The 21631-nt window shown below is 41.4% G+C and overlaps 1 protein-coding gene across 4 annotated transcripts in view; it reads right to left on the bottom strand.

The window, feature by feature from the left end:
* The window catches only part of RNF144B (ring finger protein 144B), an 88135-nt gene that overhangs the window by 9142 nt on the left and 57362 nt on the right, over positions 1-21631 (bottom strand). For all 4 annotated transcript variants that reach the window (XM_076330625.1, XM_076330626.1, XM_076330623.1 and 1 more), the window contains exons 3-4: positions 9138-9242; positions 760-820 (exon numbers count right to left, since the gene is read on the bottom strand). In XM_076330625.1, coding sequence (XP_076186740.1) covers positions 760-820; positions 9138-9242 — 166 coding nt within the window. The remainder of the gene's footprint in view (positions 1-759; positions 821-9137; positions 9243-21631) is intronic.

The following is a 21631-nucleotide window of genomic DNA, read 5'->3' as shown; positions in this document are numbered from 1 at the left end:
AAAATGCTGCGACTTCCAGCTGAGACTTTTAAGTTGGTGTCAGTCTTTAAAACCAGCATGGGACCTCATCTTTCTGACTAGCAAGTTTCTTCTTCAGCCTTGGCAAGGAACCATCTCCTGAAGCAGAAGGCTGACCTCTGGCATAGGAAAGCTTGGCCCCAATAAGACCTTCAGTTTCAAACTTCTTTACTAATAGGACTTACTCAGTAATGAGGGGTTCAATTATACCTCAGGAAAAAATAAAATATACTAGATGAACACACGTGAGGCTTCTACATAAGAAAAGCTCTCTTGCAGGGATGTTTGCAAAAATCCCCATCAAACTGCAGGGTCTGTCCCCCTCAGAAGTTCTGATGATCCCTATGGATGTATGAAAGGACCATGTGTGCCCTGCATCAGCTTCTAGTACCTTGTCTAGTTCTACCAGTACAACCACCACCTCAAGGACCCAGAATGAGCATGCTAGGGGAAGAACGATGGAGCCTCAGGCAGGCAATCTGAGAGTTGCCCACAAGCCTGAGTAAAAGTGTGGTATTTCAGTAAGATGCCACTCTCTTGATCCTGCTCCACTGAAATAATTTCAAATTTGTCTGTGGAGCACAGTCAGACCTAGTGATGCTCTTAAAGTATTTCAAAACAAAGACATCTTCTCTCTTTCTTCCTTAACTCGCCCAACAGGCTTTGTCTTTGCAGTATGTAATACTGCTGCCTCCACTAACACTTTAAAAAGGAAGGTAATAGAAACCAAAAGGTTCGCACCTCGTTCAAACTTCAGCCTCTTGTATAACTGAAACTGGTCAACAGGCACCAAACAGGCAATCTGAAATGAGAAACAAACACACAGAAAAAGCATTAGAAACATAGACTTGAAAAAAATTAATAAGCACCCTGTTCTACACACCTGCTCTCCTGAGCTGACTCTCAAATCAACCTTCTTTTCCTACTTGCTTTCACCACCACATTCCTCCGTACCTTGACTTCCTTCTCCAAAACGTAAAGTAGTTCTTGACCTCTCCTATTTCAGCCACACAGCCCAGAAGTTCAGCCCACACCTTTCTTACCATGCACAGGAAAGCCTTCTCTGTGGATTCTGTATTTACTTCAGGCTTCTCAGTTTTATTTCATGTTGGTTTAATGTAACGAAGGGTGACAGCTTGCCAGCCTTGAACACTGCAGCATGTTGTTCATGCACAAGAATACAGCTCAAATGAATGATTCCTCATTCATGTCTCCCAGTCTTAATGGCAGGGGTCACTTAGCTCTCAGGAACTTAAAAGCTATTCTGGTTTCCATTTTTTATTCACTTCACGGGTTTTGGGCTGAGACAGTTAATGCCATCGCTGTTGGAATTTGCCTTAGACACGCACCAGCCGACTAGGAACTGGACAGAAGTTAACAAAGTTAGTTGGCATAGACAAACAGGCTTTGCTGATACTTTTTACACATTACCATAATTAAACTAGCAGCCTAAAAGGCTAACTGCTCTAATCTCCAATTAACAGTCTACGTAAGAAAACCAAGTACCCTATGTAAAACTAATAAGCAAACCTGCATACAGGGTAAGGACGGGTTGAAAAGAAACTTCACAGACACTTCAGGAGCCACATGTTTGTTGAACTCAGAATCTGAGATCATTCTCTTTATTTGATCCATTCGTAACACGGTACCAGCACTGAAAATGTCTTTCTCTTTTACTGAAAATAAACCTAGACTAATACTAATACAAGACCTAATCATTTGAAGCACTGTGAGACAGTGTAGAAATGACAGCTTCCAAGTGAAGGGCTCTCAACCCTCACATCCAGTATCCCACCACAGTCCTTCAGATTACTGTAAAAGGCAAAATTTTGCCCTCAGTGAAGCGGACGCTCGCCCTTGCTATCCTTCTGGGTTGTGTGACATGGCACTCATGAGAAGAAATACAAAGACAAAAAAATTCAATATACATTCAGTATCATGCTGTGAATACATTTGCTTTCATAGATGGAAAAAAGAAAAAAAAAATATCCATTTGTGTATTATAAAATACAAAATTGCTTTATTGAGATCTCAAATCAATTGGAATTAAAATTGCATTTTGAAGCAGATGTTTGGATTATTTATTTGACCTAAACCAATGTCATACAAAAAATAATCCAACTGATATAAAGATTTAAGTGTTCAAAGATGCTTAAAAGACTTATAGTTGAAGAAATCAAAGGATTTAATATCAAAATGGGAAACACCAACAAATCTTTACAAAGCATATTCTTAGCCTAGTAAGTCAGCACTGGGTCAAAGTACTGTCCTCATTCAGTTTCTGAATTCAGGGTGTAAACTATTTTTAATATGAAAGTATTTGCATGGTTAAGCAATAGTACATTAATATGACTGTAAGACACAGAGAGCTTCCTGGAAAACTCTTCACCTGTTCATCACAAGTCAGCTGAAATACTCTTGAAAACAAATAGTAACTTAATCAAACGGGGAAAAAAGCGTGACGTTCAGCAGCTTCAGCAAAGAATGAAGCCAACCAACAAAGCTATGTAAAACCCACAAGACACATCATTTCAGTATTGCCCACTCCTCCCCAGGGCAGCTGCGAATCTAAATAGAGTTTGGAAAACAAAAAGAGTCATCTGCTTTTCTCTAGCTGGGTGAGCATTGACAACTAGTTTAAATTTTCCCTTCATTACGACTAAATTAAAACAGCGAGTCTCAATGCTGTAAGAGCCACTTGAGTGAATTGTTTAGTTGTCTGGGGTCTTTCTGTGCTTGCTCTTGCTTTTAACAAACAGTTTTTCAAGAGCAGAATTTCCCATGTATTAAAAATCGGCCTTTTTGATTACAGTGGGAGCAGAGTTAGGAGTTTTACTGCAGATTTCAATAGGAAGCAGAGTCAGTGCTGAAAGCTTCCCTTTCTCCTCTTGAAAACCTAAACTTACCATGCCAGCCTTCCCCACCGGTTTCACCCAGCCTCACTCTTCTTCCTATGTAGCCTCTTCACAGCTCAGCTCCCCCCTCCCTGCACGCAGCTCCAGGCACCGACACATGCAGCCCATCACCTCTGCCACTGACTCCCGCAGGCTTTGAAAGACCAGCCTCTGATAGTACCCACATGGAGGTAAACCTGTGAGGTGCTGAGCCAAAGCCCCTCACAGATTTAGTATCTTTAGGCATGAGGAAAGGAATGCACAATATGCTGCTGCCTGGATTCAGTGCCACATCAAAGCTGTACGTGCAAACTCAATTGAAAAAAAAACGAAACGTGACTATCGGGTCCCCCAAAAAATCAGCAAATCCTATCCTCAGTGAACTTTTAATCTCATTTACGCTTAATCAAGAAGGACAGCCGTAAGCACAGTTAAGGGGATTAGGTGTTTATCTCCTCCTACTTGGCATCAGAGTCTAAATGTTCATCTTCATACAACTTCTTCAGCCCCACACGGAAGTCCATCCCAAACACCTCCTCTCCTGCACAACCACACATACTCCTGGGCTGGACAGAGGATGGACATCTGGGGAGGAAGCAAACCAGCAACCTGGCAGATGGCAAAGGGCCAAAAGAGAAAGACCATGAGCACTTCAGAAAGCAGACGTTTCTTATTGTAGGCTATGAAATTATTCAGTGCAGCAAGAAATGCTACAGGACAAGTTTTGGGGCTTTTTTTTTTTAAATACTGGGTTAAGCTTACAATAAAAACCTATGAAGAAAATGAGAGGCAAGGACTCTCCTCTCCTGAAAAGATGCTGATTTGAGACTTATCAGATTGTTGGGAGTTGAAATAACTTTTCTGGTTTTCTATACTTTGTAAGCAATGTCTGCGGTTAAAATACTCTTGTTATAGAGCACAAGAACACCTAAGAGCTCTCGCTAAGAACAGCAGCTTTCACCTGAAGTAAAACTATCCATGGATATTTCAAAAAGCAAAATTTTGAAGGCTTACTACCACAAAAGGCTCCAGCTGGACCCTTGCCAAGTGTCCAAAGAGATTGCCCAACATGGTATGGTAACCGGGGATGCTATTACTAGGCGAGACAAAAGAGCAAAGGAAGTTAAATGAAAGGATATGAAATAATTGGGTTCAGTTTACACAGGGGCAGACTGTTCCTTGTAACTCGGGCAGTGCAGTAACCAGGAGCCAAGGAAGAACAACTCCCCTGTTTTTAAACACTGGCTACCACAGGGGAAAGGGAAAATCACTACTCCACCTATTCTCAGGCTTTCAAGGGAGATGCAAGGAGGCGATCAAGAAAACTGAATAGATCTCACTTCCTTTCACACCCGTATGAATCAAACCTTGACAATGCCAAGGGAGGAATGTTCACCAGGACAAGTGCTTCTCCCTTTCTCGCTTTAGCAGACAGGCAGCAAGGGCAGATCCTGCACTGGCAGCAGCAACTGCTACTTGCAAAGGGTTGCATTGCCCACCTCTGCGAAAGTCCCACTCACAGAGGCACTGTCTAGTTTTCCAAGCAGTGCAAAATAGTTTTAACTTGGGCTGTGGTTTGCTTTTGAAAGGGGTATGGGAGTTCAAATCTCTTCATTGTTAGAAATTACATCCACACCTTTCTTCATCAGCTAACATGCTCACTAGAGTCATCATGAAATATTGAATTATTCATTTTCTCCATTAAGGAGCTCTTCTCTTATTTAGTGACAAATAAAAACAAAATTAAGACTCTCTCATTTGCTCCCCTTGGATTTCTTTAAAAACGAGTAAATAAGAAGAACAAACATTTTAATTTTGACCCTGTAAAAGATAGGTTGGCCTGCAACGTTTTCTCACCTTCCTCCTCATTTTACCATTTCAATCACCCCCAGCAAAATGTAAACCAATTTTCAAATTAAAAATAAAACTGGTATTTTAAACTGACTCCCAATGGGATTTTTGTTCAGCTATGTACAGAATATAACGCAATTAAGAATTTTAAGATCTGGGTCACCGTCCCATTTCAGCATCACTTTACAAATCGCTGACAACCCTCTGTCGGGTTAGCACTGGTGTAGATCATGGATTTACACAGACGGAGGGACAATAAGCAGAATCTGCACTGCATGCAAAGGGGAAATTCTCCTTGTCTAACTTAAGAGGCAAAAGGAGAGCCCAAATCAGTATCTCCTTTACTGCCTGCTGCATGGTTTTAATCCAAATCAGATTATGTATAAATGGATCATTGGCATCAACATTACAAGCTTCAAAACAATACAGGAATCAGAAATAGCAAAGCACAATCCCCTAGACATTATCCAAGTGAGTACTGCATTAGAAATCCCTGTATGCAGTTGAGACTCACCCTGATTCATAGCTTACACTGGTGATTGGATTTGCACCAAGTAAAACCATTTCAAACCATAATAAATTATCCCTTATTTAGATTAGGGATATTAACTGGTCCAATTAAATCAATGGAACAAATTCCCAAGACAGACAGGAATATTCTAGACTGAAGTCTGCATGGTTAAAGAGAACTGCATTAACATAAGATGTTCCTTCTACCTTCTGCTTCCCGGAATGAATCCAAATCATCTTTGTTTATTGTACTATTAGAGCTCGAAAGGACAAACATCTTGTTTAATGAGACTGCTTTTAAACTTTCCCTTTTTTTGTGTGTAACCAGCTATTTGAAACAGAGTCTGTAGCCAAAACCATTGCCTTCCCCACCACCAACACCCATTTATTTCTAGTTAAAACCAGCTATACTACAAGCAGTGGCTATCTTGATGTAACAGGTCAAGATATGACCTAGGACTGCCCTTGATTTCAAGCACTTCAGGGGAACAATTCCTTCTGTTTGAATGCACTATTTGTCAAAACAAAAAAACTGCTGGGGAACGTACCAGTTTCAACTAGATTTTGTTAAAGCAAAAATAAAAAACAACCAAACACAGGGGTTTCAGAAAACATATTTTCAAAGTACTGAAAAGTACAATTTTCTAGTTCAAATGACTTTTCATTTTAAGTTTTTTAAGAATAAGAACCTGGAACATTTTCTTCTGAGGTCCAATGAGACACAATGTTCTAGCTCACCAAAAGTAAAGCCTTAACTCCCAACATCTCCTATACTCTGAATAAGCAGTTTACTCCCCAAACACTGATGAAATATTCAACTGTTTGAGAGAGACACATTCCTATTATTCACACTTCCTCGTTTCTTCATAAGACATACAAAAAGAAATTCTATTCCCTGTTTAAAATGTTAACTAGAGTTTTTGACCCCCTCCACCCCCCGAAACCAACACAAGAAGCACGTGTCTCAGAATCAAGGCAAGAGCTGTGAAAAGGCTCTCATAATTTAGTACCAAACAAGATAAACTCTGAAGAATTTTACCGAGAAGATGAAACAGACTTAATTCACAATGAAGACAAATAGATCACAGGAAAGCACTGAAGAAATGTTACACACCTTGAATAAGAGGGAAGTAGAGGAACTTTCATAGCTATAATGTGTTATAAATTGCTTATAAGCTTTGTTATTAATTGTTCAGTTTCCTTATTGAAGTGAGCTCAATCCAAAATGCACTGAAGTCAATGAAAAGGCTTTCCTTCACTTCAAATTATGTCTAAGTTCACCTTATCTCCCTTGTGCAGGCTGGGGCAAAAGGCATTTAAAAAGCAAACAAAACAACCATGTTAGCTGACATAATTACACATAATTTAGCCCAAAGTATAGGAACCAATTTAACACCATGTCCACGACAAAGACAGTTTGAACTGCTATTTTTTTCTCCAAACTGTAACAGTACCTGGTAAACGTCAGTCACAGCAGAGTCTGGAATGGACATGACATGAAAAATACACTTTTTCAAAACCCTGATGCTAACACAAAGGAGATAAAAAGACCAGTTGGGTTTTTTTTCTCCCGGTTCAGGCAACATGTCATACCTCATGGCACTGTTCTGGTGAGGAACCTTTTCCTGCCAGAAGCCAGAGACCAAACATCCAGACCCTCCAGAGCCAAGAAGGCTCATACTTTTACACCAGGAGTTTCGGAGTGTGTAATGAATAAAATGTAATTCTAAGTAGTACTTCCATACCAAACAATAGCCATATTTAAGCACATTCTCTACCATCTGAATAAGGTTCTGGTTTTTAAATAATAGCTTTTAAAGGCTACATTTTCACATGGAACAGCCTTTAGAGACAAGAAAAAAGAATACAGAGTGCTCATATATAATCTGTCGTTTACATACTAATCTTTCAGATTATTAACGGAGACAATCTGTTCTTTCTATTGTTCCTGGGTTTTTGGGGGTTTTTTTTCCTTAAAGAAATAGATATTTGGTAAAATACGTAAGCAGTTCATTTTAACCAGGTTGGGAGGCTGTTTGCTTTTCAAGCAGAAGGTCTGTGTTTCAAGTGCATCACCAAAAGGGAGCGTCAGAACATTCATTTATCCACAGGACACTAATGCACATTTGGGCTGTTTAGTCATTCTGCCTTCAGCCCAAAAAGCACCCAAGGATTAAGCTAATGGTCCATTAATACATGCCCTGGAGTGTATTCCTGCTTTAGTAAGGGGAAACATATCTCTATAATTCCTATAGCATCATAACCCTAGCTTAACAGAGCAGAATTCTTCCTACCATTTGTTAATTTTCTTTTAAAAATGCATTTTCAATAAAGGCTAGTTGTCTCCAATCTGGTGCAATGGGTGGGAGGGGCACTGCTATGCCTTCTCCGTATCTATGCAGAAGAAAGGAGGAAGGGAAACACCTGGCTACTTTCCGCAATAGCTGGATTCAGCCAAAGAAAAGCTCCACCATATGCCTGCACGCCATAACAAACATAGCTGCGACTCCCAGGCCTTGATTCAGCTAAGCACGGCATTTCAAATGCATGCTGGAGAGGAGATCCTGAATTTTTCTGGAGAAAAAGGCATTTTTGATATTGGGAATTGCATTGCCACTGATTGCATTTGAAGAGGATTATATACTTCTACCACAGTTATGTCATCTGTATACATAGGGCTCAAGGGAACCCAGAAGATAAACTGCTTTTCTTCAATTCAGGGATGGAGATCTGATTCTCCTTGATTTTGTCCCTGCAAATAAATGCAGAGAGAATGCACAAAACCAGCCAAAATCCCTTAACCACCTTTTTTTCCTGGTTTGGTTTTTTTCCTGCTTGTGTTCCCAGGCCCAGCAGGGGCCCACCTGGCTCACAAGGCAAGCAAGCAAGGATAGCTGCAGGGCAACATCAGATTTGCCCGCAGTTTTCCATGGCCTTCTAGATGCACAGAACACCTGGCATGTATGAGGGTTCCAGCCACGCTGCCAACAGCTCCTCCCCATGTCATGGGTTTGGCGCTAAGCCCAATTCAGAAACTTTACACCAGCCCTAAGTCAGGCAGGAGGCTGCTTAAGCATTGCTGGGAGACCATCAAGCAGCCTGGTAGCAGCCTGGTAGGGGCCATCTACAGCCCCCTTGAGCCCCGTTGTCCCAAGCGGTGCAAGAAGGTCTGAGGAGCACACTTCCCCTCCAGTTTCTCCACCTTCAACTTCCAAACTGAACCTTCCAGTTATTTGTGCACATGCCAGACGTGCAAGCAGCTCTGCCTAAACCTCATATAGCTTCTGAGCTTTCAACCTCTCCCATCTCTGCCTTGGGAATGAAGACACTTCTCATATCTCTTAAGACGTACTTCTACCCATGCTGTGCAGATACCTTTCTTTCCATATAACTATACAGAGTCTTGCATGCTTATATTGGGCAGCAAATTGTTTGTTTGAAGAATGCATGAAGAAATTCTGGCCTTGTGTACCATCAGTTTGAGTTCCTCCTCTTGCGTTAAGAGAGGCACAAGAATTTCAGTGTTTGCAGTCAAATCAAATCTGATTTAACTGAGAGTACTGATGGAGGCTTAGCAATTCTGGGATACAGGGTATTCTGGTTAAGTCAGCTGCATGGGTAATTCGGAGGTTGTTCGGATGCCAAGTAAGCCTTTCCTCAAGGCACTAGAGGGAAGGAAAAAGGAGCAAAACTCTTGAAAAACATCTGTTTGTTTCTAGTTCCTCTTGTCAGTCAGGCTTCTTGCCAAAAGCTCATTAAAGGTAATCAAAGGGAGGAAAAAGTGTATGATCATATTTATTATGTAGATAAAGAAGTTTGGGGGGGTTTATGTTAAAAAAAAGAGAAAGAAAAAAGTGTTGATACCTCTGCTTCTTGTAGGGTCCCATGGTTCAAGCATACCATGTCTGGACACGTGATAGGAGAACCACAACCTTCTTGAATTGCCAGCTGCATGTACTGTTTTAGGCACTAGAAACAAATAAAGAAAAAAAAAAAAAGTTAGAGCCCATATGTTGGTAACACACAGATGCTAGAGATGCTGCACAGCTACCACCTCCACTGCCTTAATTGGCTGTCCTGAAGCTCCTGCACACAGAAAACATCAATTATTATAAGCGTGAATGCTACAAGTCATTACATTGGAAAGAATGCAACAAAGAACAATTAATTATGCATGACTTCATCTGCCAAGCATTGCGTTTACCCAAGTCAGCAAGTCAAACCTTTCAGTGCTAACAAGCCCTACGCTCTGCTAAACTGGGATTGGAGGGGGGGTATCTTTCATCCTAATTAAACAGGCTTTGCTCTTTTGTCTTTCCTCCTGTGTTCTTAATTCAGACTCTCAGCCAGCAGTCTCCATTGTAGGAGACCTCATTTACAAGAAAGACACTACTGTTCTCAGCTGCATAAAAAGGGAAGGGGGTGTATAACCTGGTTAGGAGGTTATAATCTGCCCTAGAAGATGAGCAGCTATCAGTTCTTTCCCTCCTCTCCCTCTTCCCCCACAGAGATCAGGTAATTTCCATGGTTTACCATGATTTATCATCAGCCTCTAGTCTATTGAGAAGGAGTTGAAAGTCCATTTCCAGCACGGAGGCTGCCTTATGAATGTTTCCAAATTGTTTCATTACACAAAAATGGCAGGACTCTCCCCTCCAAGGAAAAAAAGCCCTCTGTTCTCCCCACATTTTAATTGGCATGCCAGTTTCAAATATATTCAGCTTCAAATATATTCAGCTTGTCTTTTTAACACGTATTATAGAGTCTTCAATAAAATCATGGCATAAAACTGGTGCAATGGACCAAAGAACAGTGCTCCAATTGTATCTCCAAACTGCACAGGTAAGTAAGTGAGCTTACTTCTAAATAAACAAAACAACCAAGTCTCCTCAAAATAATGACAAAGTATACAGTAAATTGCAAATCACTGAACAAAATAACAAAACATGGATTTCTGGCAGATTTTGGTATCAGCTTGAATAGTTTATTGTAAATGAAAACCAACATACTTTACAAGCAGCAGGACTAATGCAGCTTTATTCCCTACAGATTTGTATTTCATGCCCACATGATAAACCTCTCCTCCTCCTCCTCCTCAGTACTGCTGGCTTCTTCCCTTATCGCCCCATCAGTTTTCAAGAAATATGTCAAAACGTAAGGTCTTTGAGACGTCTGTCTCTCCGCTAACTTTCGGAACAGGCACTGAGTTCAAAAGCTACTAGGTGGGTTATGGGGAAATCACAGCCTTCCAGAGCATCAGCTCTGGTAAGGACTCTTCACAAACTGTTTTTCCAGTATTTATAGGCATTTAACATTCACATCTGCGTTAGTTTGGACTGTTCTGAGAAGGCCTTGCATATTGTGCTCTGATTAAAGACCTTTCCTCATTTGTATTTTTACTGGAAAACTGGTAAGTAGAATCAGCTTAACTTAGTGGCATTTTAAATGATTACTTTTGATTTGTAAATATTTGAAGCGTATTCATTTAGAAGAACATAGGGGTATAACCTAAATGGTAAGCTTTAAATATCTAGCTCATTAAGCACTAATGGATTCAGATCCAGCACGCACCCCTATAAGAAAGCAGCAGAGCAGGCTGTAAGGAATTGATGGTGCAAGTATTATGTGGGAGGTGAGGGAGATACTCACAGATGAAGAGCAAAAAAGAAATCACATCAGTAACTGAAGGCAGAACTCCCTAGGGAATATCAGCCCAGATTTAACCAGGAGCTATTCTTTTATTATTCAAACAGCAGTCTCAGTGCCCTGTCCCATCTCCTCGCCCACCTCTCCCAAAGGTATCTAGGCACAGTGCTTATAAAAAGTCAGTTTATCCATCGGATCAAATCACCCCATTAGCACACACAGCTCCTCCACAGAGCAGTAAGCAGAAGCAGGTACATAACCACGGTGGCGCCTGGGAGCAGGTACCCTAGAGACACCAGAGCTGCTGGGGCCCTGCCCACATCTGCTGCCACCACGGTCTGGGCAGTGGCAGCAGGTGGCACAGGGAAAGCCAAAAACAGTTTCCCCGGAGCCCAGGGTGGCTCCCAGTGCTATTACTGATGCAGATAGAGACTGTGGGTGACCTGCTCCTGCAGCCCCACATTCATTAAGCACCTGACATCGCCCACATGCTTCAGATGATATCACAGGAGAAACGGGGTATCAAGTGCTCACTCCCTGCACAAATTTCGTTCCTGGTTTGTGCCTGTACCCAGCCTCCACTATAAACAACGCAAACAGGAAATTCTGCCCTCCGAGTCCCTTCCCCAAAGCCCACACGCGCTGCAGTGTTTTGGGTGCACTTCTTCGATATGTGGGTGATGCTCCAGCAGAGCCTCCTTAACATCTCACTCCCTCTCCTCATGGGAGACGTGATTACTTTCTGGATCAAGTGTCAGGGCAGCATCTGGGGAAAGGGGAATGTTTCCCTCCCGCCAAAGCATTTAGTTTGCCTTAACTCCTCAGCAAGCATGGAAGAACAACCTTTTACTTTTGCTAAGATCTTGGCTTCTGTCTCCTCTGTGGTGCTGCCTGATATTTAGTAATTTGCTTTGACAGCATGGTACAGTGGATTTGTATTCTGGGGGCAGCTCAGGTCAGCCGGTTACAGATGGAGGACAAAGTCTGAGAAGTTACTGCAGGCCTAGCAGCAGCCCAGAGGCTTGTTCTTAATTTAGACTTCCAGGACAGAAGCTCAGAGCACTGACAATTACCCTTCTGTGCAAGAACGGGCATGAAGCTCTTAAGGAGCTTCAATCCACAGTATGGATTTTGCAATCAGTTTTGATATGCAGTATCTAATCATTAGGGGTACCAAGCCAGGAGAACAGAGGTTTCGAAGGATTGCTAATGCATCTGGATTCTCCTTCTCTTCTAGCTCACTGCTTGGTTGTAGGTGAGGATAAGTGAGCAACCGGAGCCTTCTGTGATACTTTTAGAGGGTGCTGTGCTTTCAGGGGGTGACTTGGAGAGATTTTATAATAGGTCTGTGCAGTGCCATGGATCTTCAAATGTTTCACAGAAAACCTCCCTGTTAAATAGTTTTTATAGATATTAAATCTTTTGCCTTGATTTTCTGTGCTTGGAAAAGGTGGTGTGGGTGCAATTCAAGAAGATGATGGAAGTACTTAAAGGTGCTGGGAAACCTGAAGAAGCATTTAACAATTGCCACTGAAGGATTAAGCTTTTTACCTAAGTCTGTACATGAATGAAGATGTGAACTTCTTGTTCCCTCTTTCACAAGTTAGCAGCAAAGAAAAGACAGTGGAAAAATCACTAAAATTTTAAAATATGCCTTCACTTTAACAGTAAGACTGTTTTTAGAGGGGTTTTACTATTATTTACAGCTCAGCTACTAATTTAGCTACTTACTTGAAAAGTGGCAAATAAAAGTATCTGAAAAGATGTACAAGCTGCAAATGTGATGAAAAGAGGATTCAATATCTATATAATGAATCATGACTGACCTTCCAAGCAGTATGTCCTCCCACACTATGGAGAATACATTATACAGACATAAAATGGTAAGACTTCTCATGCATTTTGTCTACGAAAATTAGCGGTATCTCAGTTAGGAAAACTGCATACACTACATATGCTACTTAATTGCTCTACAAAGTTAAGGTAAGATCAAGATAGCCTTCTGTGGTATTAGAGTTCCTTGAAAGGATCTTAACCTTGACATCCAAGAAATCACCAGGTCTCAACACACTTGGGCTACACTTCCCCACCAATTTCCCACAGTGCAGTGACTTACAAGCACAGAGAGCAGCCAGTGGCTGGAGAGGCCACACCACAGGACCTGTGGCTTACAATGACAGTCATACCATCGTCTTACTCTCCATGGCCAGAGCAAGTCATCAGCAGCGACCTTCCTACCAGCACAGCGAGGTTTCCACAAATGCGTCACATAGTCAAGGCAGAACGGTTGAGGCAACAGACTAAAAATCTACTGAGGTCTTGCTGAACAGGTTTGAATCCTGCTGACTACAGGCGAAATTGGAGGTTTGGCTCCATTACGTTCACCCCTCAAATAAATGGTAGACACCAACCCAAGGAATTTTAACTTCCATACCTGCAACTGTACCCTAATCAGTTACGTTCGGTTTACTCAGATTTTCCCCACTGAGCAACTATACCATGTACGTATCTGTGTTCTGGGGTACGTCACAAAATCCTGATGTAACAAGCAAGAGAGATCAATTTAAATGTGATAATGTAATTCCACCAGTGAAACTCAGTACACCTAACAGAAGGTTTTGGTGCTGATCTAACTTTGCCAAGCATGTTTTGCTCCTGCTAGACTACTGTCAACTTCAGTGGAAAGCGTTCTACAAGTAATTTTTTCTCTGCCTGAGATTCATAATGTATAATGAGACCTTCTTCAAATAATTTGCTGTCTAAGCATTTTGGGGCAAGAATTTTTTTCCTTTTACACCATTTTTGTCTTTCAGGCCATCACCACCTTCTATTTAATAAAATAAGGTCAATATCCCTTTACCTACTTCACAAAACGCTACTCATGAGTATCCAGTAAGTTAAGGCCTGTAAAGTATCTGGATCACATTATCATAGTACATGCAACATATATACATTTATTTTTTATCTTGCAGGACTTGTAAGAAAGATTACGATTTAGGCAAATATTTACATATGCCCCAAGTACACATTCCTCTCCTGGAGCTAAGGCTTTGTTGAAAGTGTATGTTGTAACATGAGGGAAGAATCTTAAAAAAGCACTGAAAAGCCCAATCCAGCAATGCACAAACTAATAACATAAAAAAATTCCTTCTTCAGTAACAAACACTTCCTCTAATCTTCAAAAGTGTTTTCTATGGTCAGCTGCGAGCCCCAGGAATAGAAAATTCTATTCAGGCTATTAATGGATTCTTCATTTCAACACTTCTCCTACATGCTGCTCTAACTTCAACTTTTTTTTTCCCAAAGCATATTGTATGGAGGGGATTTTTAATGTACTGACCAAAAAAAAAAAAAAAAATGTCTGCTTGGCAATGTATTTAATCTGCAAAGGGACCATAATGGTTCTGCATTTTAACGTAAGAATGAGTTCAAAGTATAATTTCAGTATTATGTTGCTAGGTAATGATGTGACAAAGGCACTATATCCCTCTCACTGTGAAATCTTATGTTTCTATTCAAAACCATTTTCAGATAATCTCTGTACCAGAGACAAAAGATTAATCTCAATCATTCCCAAATATTGCTTTTTCAAGTACCTTGACATGTTCCATTACCTTGCTCATCTCCCATCTGCATGCAGCTCTTCAGCTCACTAAATGCAGCCTCATTGGTTTGGATGCGAAAGCATAAAAGGAAACCACGTATGTGACATGACAAAATTGAACTGGTAGTTTTATTAAGAAAGATGGAGGGATGGCTAGGAAGAAGAAAGAAATGGAAAGGGCTGGCCTGTTTTCCTGTCAAATACTACAGATATTGCTGTAATATGTAATATTGCTATAACCACTGTGCAGCAGTTGATACAGAATAAGGGTATTTGTCTTTATCTGAATTGCGGAAAAGGAAAAAAAACAGATCTACAGTATTTCTTAACCACTACTGGGGCATGATCTACATTAAATACAAAAATACAAGAAGTGACTGAAGGCATCCTGCCAAAAGAAGAAGGTCTTCCCTACTAATGTATAACTTGAAGACAATTTCAGTTTCAGAAAAATTAACGAAACCTCAGGTTTCCATCTTAAAATCCACAAGACTGATGTAAAATGTTAGATCTCTCTTCCAGATTTGTCCTCAAAACTGTACTGGTTTGGGTTTGGGGTTTTTTTAGCCTCAGCCTTTTTACAAGCCCAAAATTTGGGGAGGGTGAAAAAAAAAAAAAGACTGTAAATGGAAAGAAAACATAACTTTCCATTTGGCATTCCAGAGTGTCTTTTTATTGAGAACAGATCAACAGATAGGCATTTAGTTTTTGTCTCAGTTCTGGGCAGTGTTTATGTACTTTTTATTCAATAAGACATCGCTTTCATTTCTTTCTTATCATTTAGAAGTGTTACCTGTTCTTCAGTGCATACACAAGACAAAGTAGTCTTGTAGTGACGTAGTTTTATATGGAATATGTAGTATTATTGACTTCGGTGAGAGAGTTCATTTCAGAACTCTAAGTTTAACCACCTGACCCACTCAGCATTTAATCAACTGTGTACTCAATTAAACATACCCCCCCCCCCCAAACCAAAATACAAAACAGTACTCAAGTGTTTATGACAGATCTACATAACGTTTAGTAATATGTTCATCATTGTCATGACATCTGCACTTCCGCATGTTCAGTCTCTAAAATGGGCCAGTTGCTTTCAATGTGTGGTAATCGAACTCCTGGAATCTCTCAAGTATTTCTCAACAGGTCTTAAAACTAGATGAATCAAGTCTATTGGCAATTAGCTTGGAGGCATCTGCACTTCACTTGGAAAAAAATGTGAGGCCTTTCCAATTAAAGAAAGTTTTTAAAAAGTACACCACAGAAATAGCCATTTATGAGTTTGTTAGATAAACTTGTGATAGGCACAGTTTAAAGTGAAAAACAAAAGTCCAATGAAACATGCATTTGTATTGCCCAACCTATATTTTAACTGCTAAGGAGCAGATGCAGTGATAAATGAAGTTGCCTTCAAATGGATAGAAGATCAGGCCACATAAGAGCCTTATTGAGAAAGATGCTTGAAAGAAAGTGAAAAAATGCCCCTTTAGCCTCAAATGACATATGGTCATCTCGTAGCTCAGTAGAAGGGGAGGAATCACATGACTGACAAACATTTTATTTTGTCATGACCAAGTGAAAACGCCAAGCAAACATGACAATGGACCAGAATATAATGGCCTCCCACTGCTCCACAAGCCATTTTTTAGGGGATCTTCCAAGTATATCTGAGAAATATATTGTCAAGTATATCTGAGAAATATATTGTCATCAGCTTTGCCTCAAAAGATCTACCACCAATGGTGCTAGACACATCTGCTCAGATACACTCAGATAGACTCAGATACACAGTCTAAAACCAATTTACAAATGGCCCGCCACATCCTGGCAGCCTTTCATAAAAGTCAGCATAGGTTCCTGGTAATAGTTGCCAAGAAGTGGTACCACTAAACAGAAAAGGACCAGAGAACAGGACCAGAGAAACTCACCCTTCCCAAAACTGAACCAGCTGGAATACCATTTCTCTTGCAAACAAAACTGTGTCAGGGCAAACCCGGCCTTACCAACAGCTACAAAACAGACACAATCATGAGGCTTATGTCACAGGCTGGCTCAGTTACTGTGGCACTCTGAGGCATTGACAACTTACTTCACATCTGTTTCTTCATTTGTTAAGTGGAGATAACACCAACCTCACCGATGCAGTGCTGTCATTAAACGTGCTAGTTCCCTCTTCCTCACCTGTCTTCCCTTGGCCACCACCCCGTTGCTGCCACCTCTACTGACTTCAGAAACATGTAGCCCCTCTTCCTGAATAGTAGCATCCATCAAAAGGCAATGGGTACTTTTGTGCTTTTTTGGTACCCCTACTAACTCTGCCTTTGGTGTGACTCTGCACAGAAACGCATGCAAGAGGTTCTTAAACCATCTAAATTACTGTAAAAGTGCTGTGTGTTCAGTGCCAATATTAGCAGGTGTCGGAATTTTCTTTTTTATAACTTTAAAACAAAGCTATTCTGAAACATTTCAAATGTCGAGCTGGTAAAAAAGAATCGAAAACTTGACAGCTTGCTACCTGTGGGTAGAAGCGGAAAACAACCTAAGGGGAGCTTTACATAAAGTAAGTGGGGCATTGCAGCACAAGGTCTATTTAGGAAGAGGAGAAGGTAGTGTTCTGGTGCAGCCGTGAGCACATGCAGATGTCTCCTAGGATGGGGGGAAAAAGAGGAAGAAGAGGGGACCAAACCCCTTCTTGAAAATTAGCACATAGAAACAGAAGAGATACTAAAACCCAGTGTTGGCTAGATGAAGGCAAATCCAAATTTTCCTTTACTCGTAAGTTTTACTAAGTAGCCTTTCACTGGAGTATTCATGTACATTTGCTCCATTTAGCAGGCATCCCATGCCCTTTGTCATCTGCCTCCTCCTTGTCTTTGATCCACTAAGTCTCCTCTACTCTCAGGCTTTTCAACCCCTGCTTTTTGCTGTGATGCTGATCCTTCACATCAGTTTGTCTCCAGTTCTCCAATGCTCCCCGGCACAACTGATCTGAGGCTTCACAGTACTAAAGACAAAATGTCAGTATTTAGCCACCTGAAGGAGGCAGGGCAACGCACAGCTGCTCTTAAAAAGATTAAGGAAGGCAGAGGAGCCTTAGAGTGTCCTGCTGGTGAAATGCAACAGAGAAACTCCTATTTCTGGATGGGTTTCCCCTTCCCCTCTAGCAAAAGTAGCTGGCAGCAGCATGCAAGCCCCTCTCTTGGAGGCTGCAGCTTCCCAAGGCCCTGACTCGTCAGGCAGGCAGCTGCCCAGGGCGCCAGGCTGTCAACAGCAGCAAAAGAGCCTTTTTCGCCCTTGTCTAGCCCTGGCCTTGCTGTCACACATAGCTACAGCAGAAAATCTTGTTCTCCCAAATGCCTTCGGATCACCTTATACTTGTAGAATAGCCAAGACAGCACAGAAGCTACCTGTGCTTCTATTCAACATTGCACACTGACTTCTCCTTTTAAGGTTGCATGAAGTTTAATCTCATTTAGGCCTGCATTGTGTGCATCAAAATAACAAACAGGTGGATCATCATGATATTTGTTTTGCACGTTTTGTAACTCAGTTACCTCACACACTTCTCAGAAGTACAAGACCCAACAAAGAATTTGCTTGGAAAAAAAGAAGGGTGAATCATGCAAGTTCTGCATAAACATGTGCTGACAACACGGAAGCAAATACATGAAAGTATATTCTGTTTTCAGAGTTTGTTACATGTTGTCTCAGGCATCTCGAACCCTGTTCCAGTAAGTAACACACAAGGTGGATATAAGCTGCTGCTTGATGTAAATAGCAGCAATGCCATTTATTGCTCACCTGGCTCTCATCAGGACTCTGAAATGTTTACGAGGAGGCGGGAAAGAAGAAAGACAAAACCAGACAGAATTGGCGTGCAGGGAAGAAGCTGACACCGGCTTTTTTACTGACCCCCAAAACCATGTTTTCCATAACAGCACTGCACTGGTTCCCTTCTGTCATCACTGCCATCAGGGCAATCTTACCACACCTGGTAAAACCTCACCTCCATGACTGCTTACAGGCTACAGACTCACACCGATTCTTTCATAGGGCCCTTAGTATTTCCACTATTACTACTAGTCCTGCACTCCTCACTACTGCTTCCAAAGGGTAATTTATGCTGTGCCAGCTACCAGGACATTTCTAGCAAGAGGAAGCGAGGAGCATGCAATCACACCACTCATCGTCTCTCCCAGCTGTTTTCCCAGTTTCAGCCAGGTTTTGAAAAGGCAGCAGTCTCCAAGATGTATACTTTCCAGCCAGTCTAATGAGTGCCAAAGCCTGGGCAACAGCCAGTGCTCCCTCCAAAGGCAAAGCAGAGAGGTTGGCCCGTCCATTTCTGGCACTACCCTGACGAGCACTCCTGAGTCCTGCCTGAGTGAGGCACTGCTGGAGCTATCTGGGGGAGGAAGGAGAAGAGCAAAGGATACAAACATGCAGGAAAATTGACTAGAAATAAGTGTAATATTCAAAATATAATTTTGTAAGTGTATCAAGCAGGATGTAATTAATATTAGTTTGCTTTGGACCCAGATATAAGTGCACTAAAATACTGTATTTTGTAACACTGTGATGGTGTAGCCAGACACAGTGTATAATTATTTTATGTACATACGTGAGCGATGTGGCCACTACAGGGGCAAAAACCTGTGTAGTTGCACATGGTTGCATCCAAGGAAGAAAAAGTTGCAAGACAAAGTAAGCACAAGGGACTGCAGATAGGAAGGACATCCCACGAAATATACAAGAAGGATGACTGGCAAGACAGAAAACAAAATAAGCAGTATCAGGAACAGATGAGACGCCCTTCCCTTTCAGGAATGGGGCAAGTAGCATAAAACCATGCAGCTTAAGCAATACATATATCGCTGAATATATGTAAGAGTGTACACCACAGCATGGCACTCCGCAAAGGTTTTATAGGTACAGGAAATGACATGAATAATGTAAAGTGCAGTCCTCTCAAACTTTTGCAGATAAAATATACCTCACATCCCCGCCCAACCCTCTTCAGAGATCAGTCTTTCATTCGAAACTAATACAGTCCAAACACAATGAAACCAAGCCATCAGGTACACTATAGCCATTTCCAAATTCTTGAGATGTGTAAACATGTGCTTTATCTCACATTTCAGTGGAGTCTTATGCCAAGTGCAACAAATGTTGAGAAATACAAGGCTGATGCCTCTTCAGACCTGACTGGGCTACCAAGTAAGATGGCAAGTGTGTTCTGCAAGCCATCTGCTTTTTCTTCTCTGAACAGAGAGAGTAAAAATGTTTATAGCTATTTGAAAAACTCCTGTCTTACTAGCAACATTCCACCAAAATGCAAACATACACTTTCTTAAACACAGTTTACTTACTTTGGCTAGAATATAGCTTTTATGAGGTATAATGTTTATTACAGGAGTTTCTAAGCTGAAAAAATAGCTGTACACAATTCTAACTAATTTAAATTCCTTGGTTTTACAGGCTACAAGTGAAAAGGAGATATAAGCTCGCCCCTGCAGATGCTAAATAGTAACAATTCCCAATTATTTCCACAGCCAAAAATGCTGTAGTGAAAAACAATCATAGTGCAGAATCATCAGTAGTTAGCAAAAAAAAAAAAAACCTCACACATGTAATAGAACAAAAAATTAACAAAACTAACAGTTTCACCTTAGTAGAGCAGAACCTATGATGTCCATGTCAAGCCCTTTTCTATTTCAAATTTAATACTACTCTTGGATCTATATAATTAACCTTAGTGATATAAAATAAGAATAAGCTATACAAGCTGAAAGCATTGCTAGCTGAAAAACTGATACGGACGCAATCCCATAGCTCACAGTTGACATTCTTACCCCAATATGTGTCTGAAGGGCAGTCTGAAGGGCAGTGTGAAGGTATCTCCCTGGCACGGGTGGGAGGAAATTTAGGGCATTGCATACCAGTGCAGCTACTGCAGGCTGTGCCCCAAGCAATTCCCCATGCAAGCCCCGGCACCGAGGCACTCCGTGGCAAGGTGCTTCTGACACTGCTCTTTGGAGGCTGCCCAAAGGTACAACTCATACAGCCTCCCAGAAACTGCTCTGGATTCAAGACAGAAAGCCATATAGCGAGATTAAAAGTTTCCAGAGCCCCCTTTGTTATAGGATGCAAGATCTACGTGTCTCTGTTGCATCAGCCCAGACATGTCCATCGGGAGGATGTTCAGACACAAGCAACAACAGCCAGACAAAGGGTAGACATGGAGCATAAGCACAATCGAGACATATTACGCCCACTGAAATAAATAGAGCATGTCTAAAGGCTTCTCCCAGCTGCATTCAGCACTCACTCATGGCTGGCTCTTGGCTTAGACAAAGTCAGCGAAGTTTGCACAGATGCCAAACAACTGTGACTGTACTTTCCACTTTGCTGTCACGGCACTGGAGAGCCAAGCTCAGAGCGGATGCTCTTCACGCTACCGGCCAGGTGAGGGGTGGCAGCTGTGGCACCAACAGGGGACAGGTGGGAACAGCAACATCCCCAGCCATCACTGACCTCTGCCTTTAGCCAGTGCCCTGGAGGAGTGGAGAGCCCAGCTCTGCCTGGCACAGTCCTCAGCAGTCCTCCCTTCCCCACAGGCAAAAGGTTTACTCTGCCCAGCCAACACTGAGGTTAATGTGCCATTAATGATACTAAATCAGTCACTGAATTCTTGGAGAAGAGTGGGACCACTGTAAAGGTATCAACTTCTCCAAATTTTTTTAATTTAAAGCAGTATCTTCATACCTACCTCTTAGGTATGTTCTCTTAAAACTCGTTACAAACTACAATACAGAAATGTTTTCTGGAAGTCGGTATGGAAAACAAACTTCATGAAGTTCAGGCTGAAAACGCATATTAATCAATCTTACCCTACTTTCTTGAAACACACAGCTAGATTCTAATCCCATTTAAGCTATCCTGAATTCAGAGTAAGTGAAGATACTCTCACTCAAGCTGGCTTCACAAATATCAGATTTCTTCCATGAGTTCAAACAATCAAGAGCAAAACTTAAACGTACTTGCTTAATGTTTATCCACAATTCGTTGTTAAAAAATAAAACCAAGTACATTCATTCTGGAGTTAAAAAAAACA

This window comes from Aptenodytes patagonicus, chromosome 2 (genome assembly GCF_965638725.1).
Source record: "Aptenodytes patagonicus chromosome 2, bAptPat1.pri.cur, whole genome shotgun sequence".
In the NCBI taxonomy this organism is placed as follows: domain Eukaryota; kingdom Metazoa; phylum Chordata; class Aves; order Sphenisciformes; family Spheniscidae; genus Aptenodytes; species Aptenodytes patagonicus.
Note: the sequence above shows the minus strand (reverse complement) of the source record. Positions and strands in the feature narration are given on the sequence as shown.